Here is a 15,490-nt window from a genome sequence, read left to right as displayed (position 1 = left end):
CTTGAAAATGGATGTGAATGGTGCCTCATTCTGCTCAGCTATACAAATTATCACTACCTTGATGATCAGAGCAAAAAATGATTCATCTCCTCAGACAGGCTCCTTTTGTAATGACCAGATTTTCTTTCTGTAAATGAAATAGCAGGCAAAGGCTTTGCAACAACTCTTTAACCATAAATCCAGCTTTTGTGGGGGTAATTATCATCAGCTGGAGCCTCTGTGTATTTCTGCTCTGTGTATTTATACACACGCAGCCCCAGGCCAAATACATAAATTGCACAGCTTAAAATGTTTTAAATCTCAGCTAGCAGCACCCCATGCCTGTGAAACAATATCAGAGTCCATTACTTTATCGGTATAATAAGATCACTTTAATGCAGTAGCTTTTCCAACATGAAGCCATAGGGCTGGAGCCTGAAAGTCCTCAGCTGTGTAAGCACTTGCAGTGAAAAGGAAGCGTCTTCAGGCCTTTATATGGAAACCTTTAAACAACAGTTTTATCCTCAATCATCAGAGCCCCAGGATAAGCATAAGTGGGACACACAGACCAGAAAAAATGACCTGGGACTCAGCTTTCATAAGAAAAGTGAATTCAGGCTCCTGGCCTAGGGTGATGGGTGAAACATGCTGCTTGCTATATGAAATCTGGCATTTACAGTGGCAGGTTTCATTTAGCAAACTGGACCTTGAAGTGATATTTAAACCCCCCCAAGATAGATAAGCAGGCAAAATACTGCTTACATAGAGCAATGGCCTGGGGTTAAACTATATTGCACAGCTGCTTTGAAAATGTAAGTCAGTGAGTTTGCAGTAAAGAGAAGACTGTTGAATGGAAAGCTAAAGTTGTACTCTGAAACGCTACTGGCCTAATTCGTTTCTGGTATAATAATACCACTGGCATCAGTGGAACTACTCATGTGTTAGGGCTACAGGAATTAAAACCTCTCGTGGAGCATTTTTGTCCTCTTAAGTGCAAAAATGAATTTGCAACAGAAATATATTTCCTCCCTTAACTATTCGTACATACTGTGTTTTCTGATCATCTGCACTAAACAGCAATGACAGAAGACGTGATAAGGTGCATTCACTTTATCAATGAATTACAACAGGAAAGGACAGGAAAGAATGTCACTGCAGCATGCTGAGCTGCCACGGGAGAGATATGAATGAATGGGAGATATTTAATGAATTACAGGTTTCATTTTGATAATGTTCTTTTCTTTTATAGACATGTATGAGAACCTCATATTAAGCAGAAGAGATGTTCGTCTGAAATATCCCTGCCTAAGGTAGTTTCTAAACAGATCAAATAAATATTAACTATTTAAAATAAAGCAAAGGACAGCTTATTACTTTTGATGCTTAGTGCCTTTGACAGCTTCATTGCATTTGAATGGGGAATCACTTAAGAATAAATGGAGCAAAGGCAGATCTACTGGCCCGTTGTTCAGGAAACAGAGGCCGCTCACATGAAATAAGTGCAAACCGGTCCCAAAACAGAAGTGCAAGATCTGCTGGTTGGGAACTGGTCACAATGATCTAGAGATGCAAAGCAGTCTCTACTCAGGCCCTTAGAAAGGGGGATGTAATCCCATCCTCCTCCTACATGGTCTGAACTCGGCTGTAGCCACAAGGATGTAGCGTGTTTAAGGGGCAAGACCACATTGTGGTGAACAGGGAAACTTGTTTTCTCACTAAATGATCTGATCCTGCACCTTTCAACCACCTGGAGTTTTGCCATTGACTTCAGCGAGGGCTGGACTAATCATTCTTAGGAGAAAATCTCATAAACAGGTTGCTTTCTGATGTTAACCCACTAGCGGTAGGGGAATAGGGAGGGATGGCTTACTGTACAGAGGTGACTTGCTCTTTAACGGAAAATGCCGAACGGAGGAAAGAAACCGAGCCACCTGCTTTTCCATACATCCTACCATTTTAAAGCAAAGCAGTTGCTTAGAGCATGATCAGAAAGATTCAGTTAAGAAATTCAGTTTTGACAAAACCTCTCTGATGTTGAGAATATAAAGAGGGCTTCTAACACCTGCATTGGTTTGCCGAGCCCCTTCTGCCTTTTGTTTTTATTTCATAAGATATGTTGAACAAGCTTTGCAGATGGGGGTTAACCTATGAAATTGTTGTTGAAACAAAACTTATTGCCCTGGCGATGGACCAGAAAAAAAAAAAAGGGAATAAAACGTATTGAAAACAGTAGCTAGTTGGAAAAAAACCCCCATCTCCGAAATTATATATACTGTACAAAATTAAACAGTGGAGCAAGAATATTTTGTGCCTGGTATTTTTAGATACAATTGCAGAGATATGAAGTGACTTGCAATATTGTGCAAACGTGAGTCCTCCGAACTGTGGGAACTACCATATATAACCAATTTCATCATCCTTATCATCATCTTCATCTTCATCATCCTCATTAGCCGCTCTTACATGAATCTTCAATTTCCCTTCTTTGTCCTTTTTTGCTGCTTCATGTTCCTCTTCAAGATCATCCAGCAATACGACAGAACCACCGCTGCCAAAATCCCCTGAGGTTTCTTGTTCTTCTTCTGAAATAGGTAAGAGTTAAAGGTCATTCTTTTACCCAGCACCTCCAAAGACTTTTGAATCAACATTTGTTAGTATCCCTATTATTCAAGCTACTTCAGTTTTGGCACTAAACTGATTTTTAAAGCAGGAAATTTTGCAAAGTACTGCACAAGTGCATATAAAAACAAGCATTCATCTACTGTGTGTACAAAGCCACATGACTGGAAAGGAATGAATGGAATTTGATAACAGGATTAAGAGTGAGATACAGAGCTTTGGATCACGAGATTTCTGGTTGACATCTGTCTAAGGAAAATGATTATTATCTGATAATTATTTGGAGGTATATATGGAGCGAAAAAATCCTGTGTTTTGTTACTGAAAATCCACGGTATGTGAGAGACGTAGTTTCCTTTCACCTGAAAAGTTCTGAAATTCAAAAAAAGTCATCCTGGTTCAGGATGAAACTTTATATTTCCAAAAATGGAATGAAAGGAATTCAAAAAATGTCAACATGCTGCAAACTGAAAATCGACAGGAGAGAGTCCAGTTAGTCAATCCAAGTGTTTTATTCTGCCCATTTTAAAATGCTTTGTTTCGTTTTAAAGTATTAATTGAAACATACTTTTATACTAGATTAAATTTAAAAAATGAAAACTTATCCTGAATAAGAAAACTGACATTTTGCATTTGAAAATATTGAGATGAAACCTTTCCAAATGTGTCAACCCCCAAATGTGGGGTTCTGTTTCTGGCTGGGGAAATATAGGAATAAATCCCTGGAAAGAGGGAATCCCCACCAGGGAGCAGGGGCTCCCTTCATCTTCCCCCACGCCCTCCTCTGGGGTGCCTGCACCATATATTTTGTGAACCTGAGCCTCATATTTTCTTGTTCATTTGTCTCTGCCCAAAGTGTATGTTTGTCTTTGCCCTTACTGAATCCCCTCTTGCCCCCTGGACCCCCTCCACAGGTACCCAGGGGTGTGTACCTTATTTACCTCGGATCCCCATCCTCTCCTGCACATGCGCTATACCCCAATCCAGTTCTTCCCTTATTAAATTGCGTATGGTCCAGTTCTCACTGGTGTTTCAGCTCTACTCTATAGGGGAACAGGAGGAGAGCTGCTTCCCCATAAGCGGTTACCCTTCCCATAGTGCACCCACTAAATCCCTTCAGTTGGAGAGGGGTACCACCCAGGTTACACCTGACATAACACAGACCTAAGACCACCAGTAAAGCAGGGGAACCAGGGCAGCCAATGTCTTGCTTCTCTAAAATGTTGCCAATATACCTCAAGAGGTCCCTAAGCCACCTACTACAGAGGAAAGCAAAATCCTCCACTATCCACACCAATCTGACATGGGGTAAAATTCCTTCCTGACCCCAAATATGGTGATCGGTCTGACCCTGAGCGGAGGGGCAAGACTGCCTAGCCAGAAACCTCCAGTTTGCTCCTAGCAGGACAGTCGACACACCCCAGCTGAAGTCCCCAGCCTTAAGTGCTAGTGGGTGCTGCAGGCATACTGGTGGACAAAGGTATGCAAGAGTGGTCCTCCTTCTACATCTGAACCGGGCCACTAGATAAATTTAGGCTGATCTGCATCTTCTCGCGCATGGCTGCTGCCTGCCTGCTTGGAGTACATGTCTAGTTGGTGTGGGGACAAGCTGGCAAGCAGGACTCTGTATGCTTGGTTTTGTAACCACAGATGGAAACACCTCCCATATGCTCATGTGTCTACTGTAATTATTTAATTGTATTTGCATAGTAGTCCATGCACCTACTGACTCTGGCACAGCGACTTCCAGTATCATGTTGTTTTTAGATCTTCAGAAGGTTTGCTTTCTCTGCTGTTGCTAGAAGCAGAGCAGCCAAACCTACCACCATAGAGACCCACTGAAGAAACTCCACTTAAATCTTGTTTGCCTAGTTATAGGGCAGTGTGAGCATAAGGCCCCTGGCAGACATTACACTTAAGACACAATTAACCACTTAATTGCATTTTAAAGTGTAACCTGGCTACACGTTTATGCCTTTAATGGCACAACAGAAAGCAAAACCAGCTACCAATTCATTACATAAAACAGGTGAAATCAGTTTGTGCCTGGCTTCCATCACACTTTAAAATGAATGTGAGGTCAGGTGGACTGCTTTGGGTCACAAATGGGTCCCGGTGCGGTCCCTTGCAACTGGCAATCAGCTGATGTCCAGCAGGATCAGGACCACATTGGGGCCCAAACCCAGGTGCGATCTTTGTCAGCTGCTGATCATCAATGAAAATAGTTCTGTGTCTATTGTACTGACAATTTTAGCATGCATTCACAGTCTTATAAATATGTCTGCCATGCCTGGCACCATAACTTCCAATATCACCATGTTGCTGGCTCTGGGTCTGATCCTGGCACTGACAAATAGGGCAAGATTTGGGTCTGATCCTGAATCTTGCAATCACATATCCGGGCATGCGGGAGGTGCAACTGTCGGGATTGTGGATCAGATCCCATCGCGCCTGTAGCTGAACATCTGTCAGCAGCCTAACTGTACTGCAGCGCTGACAGTTTTAAAGGACTTGGTTGTTATTTTATAAAATTTCCCATAGTTACACTTTGCGTTCTTAAGGAAGCTCTTATTTATGAAGCTTCTACAAGAGTGTATGCTGCTGAATAAGGAACAATACAGGTAACAGCCATGCACGACAACCTCGCATCCTTATTTGAATAACAGTTACTATATTTCCAAGCTGGTAGCAAAACCTTTTCTCATTTATTGTTGTTCCCAATTTCATACTTTAACACCTGACAGTCTTTTGGAATGAAAGTACATGAACGTGCAGCCACCTTTGGACTGTGAACAGGAAAATGTGTGACTGCTGTTGAACACTGGTAATTATGCTTCCTACACTGTCACCTTTTTGTTATCATAGTTCATCTTACCGCCGTGGCAGGCCTTACAACAAAGTTAATTTCTCTGTTATCTTAGAAAGGGTGCCGTTACTTACCACAGCTGACTGTCCCTTGTTTTCTTGAGCCGGCTATCTCATTTCCATACTTATCAACACACCAGCACTGCCCTGTACTTCCATGGCACTGTGTTGCTTTGTAATAGCCTTCTTCGTTGCATCGCGGAATGAAAGCACCTAAATAAAGCAAACCACATCGTTTTTATAGGGGCAAGGGAGACAGTAGACCATTGTGGACTCATTTCTCATTTATACTGAGGCATTTAGCACTGCTGTGGTAGTATGAAGCAGCCACACAGTACACTTAAGTGAGGATTTAGCATTATTAGCGAAATCCAGAGTTGGGCCAATCTGTAGGGGTTTTAGCTCAAATAACAGGCTCTTTGGGCCTCAGCTCCTGCTTTAACCTGTAACAAGCAACAAATAAAGTCAAACCATAAAAAAATAATGTTGACAAACACACTTGAACTGGAAGCCTTTGTATTAGCTCCAATTCCAAACATGCTTCTGCCTTCTGAAAAGTGCAGAGGATTTTCTTCTTTATGCTTGAAATGCAAATGCATGTTCTGAAGTAAGGGCCTCCTAACGTATTACTGGGTGGTTTTGTTTCCTGTGGGAAATGTCTTCTTTCCAGATGCTCCACCTCATGGCTGGTAAAAGTGCAGGGCCCCCATCTTCCTTAACGGCGGTAATATTTTGCCGTGCTATAGCACTGTTTTTCCAAGGGTCTCAAAGACATCGGTGGAGTTAGCGTCACAACACCCCTGTGAGCTGTGTAAATGTTATTATCATCTTCACTTTGGCTAAGTGCAGGCAGTCAAAAAGCCCGAGGCTGAATCGAGTCAGTCTGTGCGGGTTAGTCTAAGCTGTGTAGATTGAACTGATAGGCAAGTGAACAGACATTCACTTCTGATTCCAGAAATGCAGCCGCATGCCTGCAGTGGCCCAGGCCAGAAGCAGGGGGTGGGGGTGGGGGGCAAGCCGACTAATGGCTGCAATGTTCCAAGCTGCAACACTGCAAACCAACATCGGGATGCAGTTTAGTTTGCAATGGTGCAAACTCATTTAAACCCCCAAAACTCATATACATGTAATGTGTGATGCCATTAAGCCACACAAAGGGAAATTTCTGTCACGTGTACGTCATGACATCATCATGTGTACAAGTGCCCTCTGATATACTACATTCAGCAAGGTTTCTCTGAAACCAGTTTTGGCCATTTTGAAAGCGGTGTATGTGCGCTGAACTTCTGTTCTGTTGCAGGCTTAAGCTGGTCTCAGATCACTTACACCAGTTGATGTGTAACTTCTGTCCCTAGCCTTTATGAGCAAATCTGTTGTCTGTTCCTGGTCATTGTGTAGGCAGAGGCAGCAGCTATATCTGTGAGGTCACTTATTCTCTACGACTTCTTCCCTGAGCTCTGCTCGTCGGTAAAGTTGAACGTCTTTAATGTGGGAAGAACTACAAAAAATCACTGTTGTCCAAACCCAGATAAATTCAGCAAAGAGTTATTCAAGAGAAAGTGGAGGGGAGAATCTAAGGCACACATGTGCTTTAGGTTTCAGCTCTCATTGAGCGCTATTGGTCTGTCGAACGCCTGCTGGGCGACAAGAATTTGATTTAGGATCAGGTGCTCTTTATTCACAGGTGACTCTGGGAGGATGTGGTTCTGATGTGGACAAATGACGAGAACGGGCATGTTCTACAGCGCAAGGCCGCTTGTGGGAGACCGAACCGATTACCCCCTTGGACACAGCCATGAGTGATGGGTGGTGCATTAGTTTCTGTGCCTCAGGTACAGTCCCTGTTAGAGTAGTTCCTCAGATACCCATCAGACACACCCGGCCTTTTCTGTTTCTTTTGTTGTATGCTGTATCAACCCTTCAGAAAGTGCAGTGTATGCCCCCCATATCCTGTCCAACTACTGCCAGTATTTAGCCAAGGTTAGGGCATAGCTCTACACCCTCATTGATCTTCCCTGCCAGATTGTCACAATTAATTTTGCGGTGTTGAGGACCTGATCCTGAATCCAGATAGTCCTTATGCAACCCCATGGACTGAGGATTCACTGCTCTCTGTTTGCATCTCAGAACCGGTACAACTCATCACTGATTTAACTTCTCTGTAGATCTCCTTTTGGCCTTAAAATGCAGTTTCCTTCCAACTAGAGCCATAGCCAGCCCAAAATTAATTCCAAATTTCATTTTAATTTAAGGCCTTTCAACTGTTTATCAGATCAGTCTTTGTGTACCACGATAATGAACTCTGGAAGGTATCTGCCATCTGCTTGCTATTTAATTCGTAACAAATTGAAGCACAAGTCCAGACTTACGACAAGTTGCCATGTATAAAAGAAACTCTAATGCTTTTCAGGGATTGGAAGCTGAACAATGCAATAGTTTTAAAATTTTTCGTCTAACAAAGCCCTTATGCATCAGCCTGTGAGAGAGTGCTGCACTCTTGAGCCTGCAGACAGGCAAGCTCTCAAGAGAAGCCTCTTTCATTGTTTGCACCACTTTCAGCAGCTATAGTGCAAATGTGCTTCAGTATGAAAAAAACTCACTTGTCCTTAGAGATCAGTTAGCTCTATTCCCCAGAGAGATCTGCATAGTCTCTTTCCATTCTTTGCCGGTTGCTTCAGTTTCAAGCACCGAAAAACAACCTCTATTGTCTCAAATGATTTTTGAGAAAGTAGCTTTTCCCTTTGTCAGAGATGCCAGTGATTTACTGGTCGCACAATGCTTCCTTTTAACTAGTTCCCCGTATACAGCATCTCTGCATATTGTTCGTGTGCGTCAAAAAGGCTATTTCCACTGTATTGGCCATTGAAGAGGAATGAATGAGGAAGCACTGCCCAAATGCCATGCAATTACTTATATAAAGGACATACAAATGGGAAGCCAGTCACATATATTATGCATCCACGAGTTTCCCCATCTAATCCCACTGCAGCTATTAAAGCGGATGTCCAATTTTTAAATGTCAGAAATGTAGTTCTGAAACATGCGAGCATTTATCTTTTTCTCTCTGACCTGATTTTAGTGAACATTTTAACACTTATTAACAGTGCTGTTTCAACCAGCCCAAGCAGTGGTCTTAGCACGTTTGGATAGAGATGCCATTGGTGTGTTCATATACGAGCAGAACTGCAAAGAGGATGAATATTCCTGATGATCAAAGGCTCGTTTGCTTTATTATTCACATTCTAATAATAGAGTGAGTGTGCTCAGCCATACTGCTTCCAAAGCTCAAATTCACTGTTAAGTCACTTAATTCAATATTTACCCAGAAAGACTTTCCAAATTCATGCCTATTCCTCTTCTTATTTAAACACTATAGGCTCCTATACATGTGCAGGGAGGCTGCGCTGATGTGGTATAATTACAGTGCCTCAGAGCAGACTTGATTAATCGAGTCTGCTGGAGCGTTGTAATTACCGCACTTCAGCAGACTCCAGCATCACGTGTATCAGTGTCCTTGTGCTGAAAATGGTGGCAGGGCACCACCACCATTTTTCAGTGCAGGGATGCTGATACACGCGACTCTCTGGGCACTTCTAATTAGTGCGGCTTTCAGAGATGCACTAATTAAAGCACCCCAGCCGCCCCTCTGGAGCACATGTATAAATCCCCTGAGACCTAGAGAAGTTTATGTAGCTTAGATCTTCCCCTGGTATAAAATGACATAACTGGAAGCAATGGAGTTATATTAATTTACATCAACCGATGATCTGGCTCCAAGTACTGATTAATGCACGAGTCTAAATGACGTGATAAGGGGAGCTAGTACTTCTACATTTAGATTTCCTAACATAGTATATTACAAATGAGTCTCAGAATTTATTTTTTCCAGAAGCTTCATTACATCTGTTCTTTGCGTCAAACCTGGATATTCACCATGACGGGCACTCAAAAAGCATCAAAAATGCTTTGCATTTGTTGCAAGTGACACAGGGCGCATCTACATGAGACACCACGTTGCCATAGTGACGAGCTACGTGACTGTAGCTCGGTGCTACAGTGACATAGCATCGCCAGGCATGAACCATGACTTGCTTAAGCAAGTATTAAATAACTGTGTAGTAACAACCGCGCAGTCTGCTGCACATGTAGACGTGCCCACAGTGTATAAAAGCAAGGGCCCCAGCTCTCTTTGTGCACAAGTGAATGAGACGCCACTAACTTCAAGAGTCTCACCGTTGGTGCATTTAGGCCTGTTTACCTAGGGCTCAAAGCAGGTCAGGGGATGATGCATAGGAGAAGGGGAATTTCCCTTCTGCAAGTGGAATGTAGGTCCCCAAGGCCCTGGCTACATGCTGATTGGTTAATCGCGCAATAAATTTAGACCAGCCACATGGAAAGCAATCACATGACAAAAATGACTATCCGGCTATCAAAAGAGCCAACCAGCTATAAAGTTAGTGCTTGAAAATGTGTAACAACTCTATAGCTGGTTTCTACCCAGCTTTGATTTGAATGGGTAGCAGGGCCCTGATTTGCATGTGCTTTTACACTGAGCCTTTCAATATCTAATTAAGGAGCTAGAGATGGGGCAAGCCTGCTGATGTGAGGTTGCACATGTGAGGTTTGAATGCTGCAGTCAGTGTACTGGCCAAGCGGCTGAGTACCGAGATTAGCACACACACTCCCTAAATTCATCTGCTGGAGGCAGTGTCACCAAGACGGTACATATCTATGAAACAAAAATGCCTCTAGAGGAATCAGTTACGTAGTGACAGAGACATACCAGAGCCGTACCCTATGACTTTCACACACCTCACATCATATGAATATTTTGATCCCAGGTTTTAGTTTGGCCCAACATAAAAAGAGCAGTGTCAATCCTCAGTTCTGTGTTTATGTAGCACTCATCCCTGGAGGATCGGCATGCTTTCCTGAAGGCCCAAGCCCTCAGAGCGGGGGGTTTGGGAGGAAGCCATCTCACTGGCTATACCGTTCATTAAAAAAAAGCTGCCAATCATTTGCCAATCAAATGAGTCACAGTTTGGTTTCAAAACTCCTGCCCCTCCCAACTGTTTCCTCCTTTGTGTCTGCCCCTGTTTGGCTCCTGCTCACCCTCTCAGCTTCCAACCTTATTACGTGCTTCCTTTTGGCTTGGCTCGACCTCTCATTCGCCCTTCCACCCTTCTGCTTCAAACCTGCTCCATTCCCACGGCATCTCTGGTTCTCCTTGCATTTGAACTCTCTTCCTATATGTGAATTGGAGACTAGCCTTCCCAGAGCGCGGAGTTTGCCACTGGAGCGTTCTGCAGTGTCCGGCCCGAGTTTCCATCATCATTCTTGAAATGATTCTCACCCACTGAACTGGGAGAGAATTGTGCCTATGCCGCTGCCATTGCTTCCCAGGATTGAAAACGAGCAATCATGAACCAGCCTGGCATGCGTACGGCATACAGAAAAGAAAGTATAGGCTGCTCAGGATACTTTGATGAGCGCTAGCTGAGACTATGGGAGACGCTGGTTTATTTTCTGCTTTGTCACAAACATCTTGTGTGCTCCGGACAAAGCACTTAGAATCAGAGCGACAAAAGGGCTTGTGGGCTTAACCACTGCGTTAGGTGCTTACGTCCAAAATGCTGATCTTTAAAAGCCTCACTGCCTAACCCTTAAGGTGCCAGAAGTTTGTGGGTGCCCGAGTTTCCAATTCTGCTCCTGGGCGTGCCTGTACAGGGCTTAGCACTGAGCTGCGGATGCGACATCATCCAATGACTTGTCTCTCTCAGGCTGCGTGCTAGTGAGCTTCAAAGATGCGGTCCTTTGCCTAGGTCACCTGTTGAGCATCCTGGTAGGCATTCTTAGAAGACAAACCCAGCCTGGATGCACTGGGGGCTCTCCCATTGGTATCTAGTAACTCTGTGGCTGAAGCCACACGTAGGCTCTAGGCGGAAGACATGGGCTCCCTTGAGTCACGAGGCCTGAGGGTATTGTGGGGTGGAGTAAGAGCGGCACTCTCAATTCCTCCTGTTGCCACTTCCCGTTTTATTATATTTGGTTTTCAGCAGACCAGAGAGTAGAACTGAGATATTTCCTCTCCCATTTGAGTGCCTTAACCAATAAGCTATAGCATCCTACTTGATTTCTCTTTTTTTCCAATCCATTGACTATTTACTTACGTCAGGCAAACTGGAGCAGCATTGCAACAGCTAAGTCTCCTTTGTGGATTTAGCGCTAAGACTTTCTCTGCCTCAGTTTCCTGTCTGTAAAATGGGTCCTTTCTTCACAAGAGTATAATGAAGATAAATGTGTTAAAGATGATAAGGAGCCCAGCTAAGTACCCAAGATTGACAGAATTTCCTGCTGAGCAAAATGGTAGTGTGCCTATCTCTGCGTTAGCTGTTACCCCAACTAAAATTGCTTGGATAGGCTGCTGATGGAACTAGAGGTTTATTACCTTGGTGATTCAGGAGAAGTATTATCAGGCTGCACAGACACACTCTTTAAAAGTACCGTCTCTACAGTTAATTGTACCCTAGATATATCTGGTAGGTGCAGATGCATAGGGCTGTTTACTTTTTAATTCAGTCCCCTGGGAAGATGGATTGGATTTGAAAGCCTCCAAATTCAACATACCTAATGGCAATGGCTTTGAAGTATTCTGTTGCAATTGTCATCTGTTTTGTAAAGCATCAAGGAAAAAAATGCCCAAAGACCTCGTTTTTCCTCAATGAGCACAAGTTTACAAAAGTCTTCCTTATACACAGTGTCTGGAATATAAATATTTCACTTAGCGTGTCAGAAAGAGAGCAGGAAAGAGAATAATTAAAAGGGTAGCCTCTCTGATAGTACTCATATCTTATTTTTATCTTCATTGCTGCTACAAGCAGCATTTTTGTTTTCCATTCGCATGCTTTTTTGCAACGGAGGCAAGGGAAAAAAACATTGTTCTGCTCTGTCTAAATAGCAATGTGATCAGATAAGCAGCTCACAGAAGGGTGTCATTATGCAGGCATACTTTCAAGGTACTAGCTGAAGCAAACAGTTCCTTTCTGTATTTGCTTGTAGCCTGTACAGCTCTATATGACATATGCCTGCTGATTTGCTAAACTTAGTTGATTTTATTCTTTTCTTCAATCCAGTGGTCTTTGGGTATTGGGGCTAAGTGAACATTATACACTGGTTTTATTTTGCCTGCTCCTGTGATATGATCACTGCAATGCAATGTTCTATATTAAATAGTCATTATTTCTCCCCACGTCAGAACAAGTCATCTATTGCTCAGCCTAGACAAGAGTTATTTCATTTTGTAAAGAACAACAAAGAAGGAAGAAGCAGAGGGCTGGATTCTAAAACCGAGTGGTTATCGACGCTCTGTTCCCATTAGAAACGATTAGGAGTTGGGATGCCCAATGTCTGAGGTGGCTTTGGACATCACAGCCATAAAGCCTCCACAAGAGACGGGGAGAACAACACAGCGACTTCCTCTGCAACAGCCTGTGCCTGACCTGGTGCGTGCAGAAAACCGAATGACGTGTTTTTGTTCCATAGCCATGAAAGTGCGGGTGTCTTAGCTTTGACACGGGCTGGTTGTAACCGTGATGCAAATACATTATGGCTGAGTGACAGGGCTGAACTGGATACCAGTTGGCCTCTAGGAAAGTTTCAGGTTCCCAGGTTGACAACCAAGTATAATGGCATGCGTCTGTCTCGAAACGGACCTGAATCAGGACCCAGAGTTTCAACGTTACAGGATTCTGGGAAATCTTAGATTTACTGGAAATGTTTCCCCACCTTTTTACCCCCTCGTCCAAGTTAACTGAGTCGGCCGGAGCATGGAAACTGATGCACTCTGCACCATGTGTATCAGCATCCTCACATGTCTCCATGCTGAAAAAAAGGGCGGTGGGGCGGTTTGAAATACAAGACATTTGATGAGCTTTAGTTCAAAGTGCCCTGCTGCCATTTTTTCAGCACGGGGACACACAAGAATGCTGATAAATGTGACGTGCAGATGCTTTTCATTAGCACGGCTTGCTAATTAAAGCAATGGCGCCACATCCTGGAGCATGTGTAAAAATGCCCAGTATCTTCAATGGGGGAAATTCTGCATTTAGGAGGAAAAGAGCTGGAAGGGGCGTCATTTAGTCCCGAATATAAGCATCTTGCTGTTTCATTTCTTGGCATAAAAGGCCTATCGCCTCCTACTCTGGAGGGTTACTTCACTTGTCTTCATGGCCCCTAAAATTTTCAGAGTACGCTGACCTTGGGCAACTGTGTGTAAATGGACATGGGTGGCTAATCTGCCTCTGCGGGTGTCAGATGGGGGTATGTAACAGCGCTGCACTGAACACAAAGCCAGCTTGCGTATTGTGCATTTTGCCTAATTATACCTGGTTAAATATTTACGGACCAAATCTTAAGTCAGGCAAACTCCCAATGACATCTCTGTCCTTACTGTAACCAAGTGCACTTTAACTGGCACCAAATCACCTTCACTGAAATGTACACATTTGGGCAGAAAATATACTAAAATAACGGCGAATAGACAGAGCAATAACATTCAACATTAGTGACACAGCACTACTAATTTAACCATGTGGCTGTTCAGATTTTAAAAAACCACACGCTACTGTTTTATACAGGGTTCTGAGGCTAGAAAAAGCTTATTGCAGCAAAAGATTTAAACGTACAATTAGAATAAAATGTAAATCGCCAAAAAGTACTTCTTATCTTGTGTCTGGAGGAAATCTGAACTCTTCTTGACTACATACAAAGCCACTTTTAACCAGTCCTAGGATGTTTGAATAAAAATACATATGCTTGCAGTTGTATCCTCCAGGCGTACTGATGTAGTCGCCATCATAACACCTGCTACAAGTGTTGCTGTCTCACTACACGTTTAATTTCATGAAGTGCCAAGAACACACTGTAGTGTGGTAGTCCCACCTCAAAGCATTAGTTTCTAATTGCAAAAGTATTACTGCATGTAAAATTAACAATAATCGCTGAAGCTTGAATGAGTTATTTAAATGAATGGCAAATAATCGAACTTACCCAACAGACTCTTCCCTCTGCTTAGCTTTTGAATCCTGTTCATTTCATTCTGGCACGGAAGACCTAAATAGAAAGTACGAGAGTCACTTTCCAGACGGTCCAGGACAGGCTCTTTAATGACTGCCTTTGCTGCTGACACGAAATACAGGCTGCTGCACACCTGAGAACGAGGGAGCCTCATATGCTCTTACTGTACAGCAAAACAAATTTATGTCATTAGCTCTACTAATTAAAAAATGCACACCACGCTATACTTGCAAATAGTGTATGGGGGCCATTTTGGTTGTCAGACAGGTTTTCCTTCTCTTCAGCGAGCTGAAATAAGGCCAGGTTTCTAATTTATGATTTGTAATAAGCTAATTTCCACATTAGTACGAAAACAAGTTCATCTGGTTTCTGTTAGCAATAAAACACATTCCTAGATTTTGAGTGCTAGCAATTTAATTTGCTGCTTTTTTTTTTTTTTTTTTGGTTTCAGCACTGCAACACATTTAGTCAGGGGGCACTGATAACATTCATCCACGATATTTGCCATCGTTATACTATAGTCTTTTTTTTCATGAGGGGTACATATTTTGTTTAATGCAATGGAAGATGAACTTCCAATTTGACATGACTGGCAGGCCAGTCAAGGCAACAGAAAGAGGAAGAGACCTAGGGAAAGATATTAAAAAAAAAAAACCCAACAACACTATTTAAATGTTAAAAAAAAGAGAGTGAGAGAAACCAGAAATGGTTCCTCATTAAAGAGAGTTGCAAGGCATTAAACCACGTGGTATTATTTTGTAATATTAAGCTGACTGAAGGGTATAACAGAGTGACAGGGAACAGATTCTACAATAACCTTATAGGAGATCATTATAAACAGCAATTTTCCCCAGTGCTTATATCACAGCCATCTATGTCGTTCTCTGTAGCTATAAGAACACGTCACAAAGATGGGTAAACGTTGCTAATTCCACTTTCCAGATGCCTACAC

General features: G+C 42.9%; 1 protein-coding gene across 2 annotated transcripts in view; it reads right to left on the bottom strand.

Moving 5' to 3' along the window:
* Positions 1-714: 714 nt before the first annotated feature.
* The window catches only part of SPOCK1 (SPARC/osteonectin, cwcv and kazal like domains proteoglycan 1), a 495,139-nt gene continuing 480,363 nt past the window's right edge, over positions 715-15,490 (bottom strand). For both annotated transcript variants that reach the window (XM_019535134.1, XM_019535135.1), the window contains 3 exons: positions 14,512-14,574; positions 5,539-5,676; positions 715-2,561 (listed from right to left, as the gene is read on the bottom strand). In XM_019535134.1, coding sequence (XP_019390679.1) covers positions 2,371-2,561; positions 5,539-5,676; positions 14,512-14,574 — 392 coding nt within the window. In that variant the 3' untranslated portion in view covers positions 715-2,370. The remainder of the gene's footprint in view (positions 2,562-5,538; positions 5,677-14,511; positions 14,575-15,490) is intronic.

The sequence above is a fragment of the Crocodylus porosus genome, unplaced genomic scaffold (genome assembly GCF_001723895.1).
Source record: "Crocodylus porosus isolate Cpor-Errol unplaced genomic scaffold, CroPor_comp1, whole genome shotgun sequence".
Taxonomy (NCBI): Eukaryota; Metazoa; Chordata; order Crocodylia; family Crocodylidae; genus Crocodylus; species Crocodylus porosus.
Note: the sequence above shows the minus strand (reverse complement) of the source record. Positions and strands in the feature narration are given on the sequence as shown.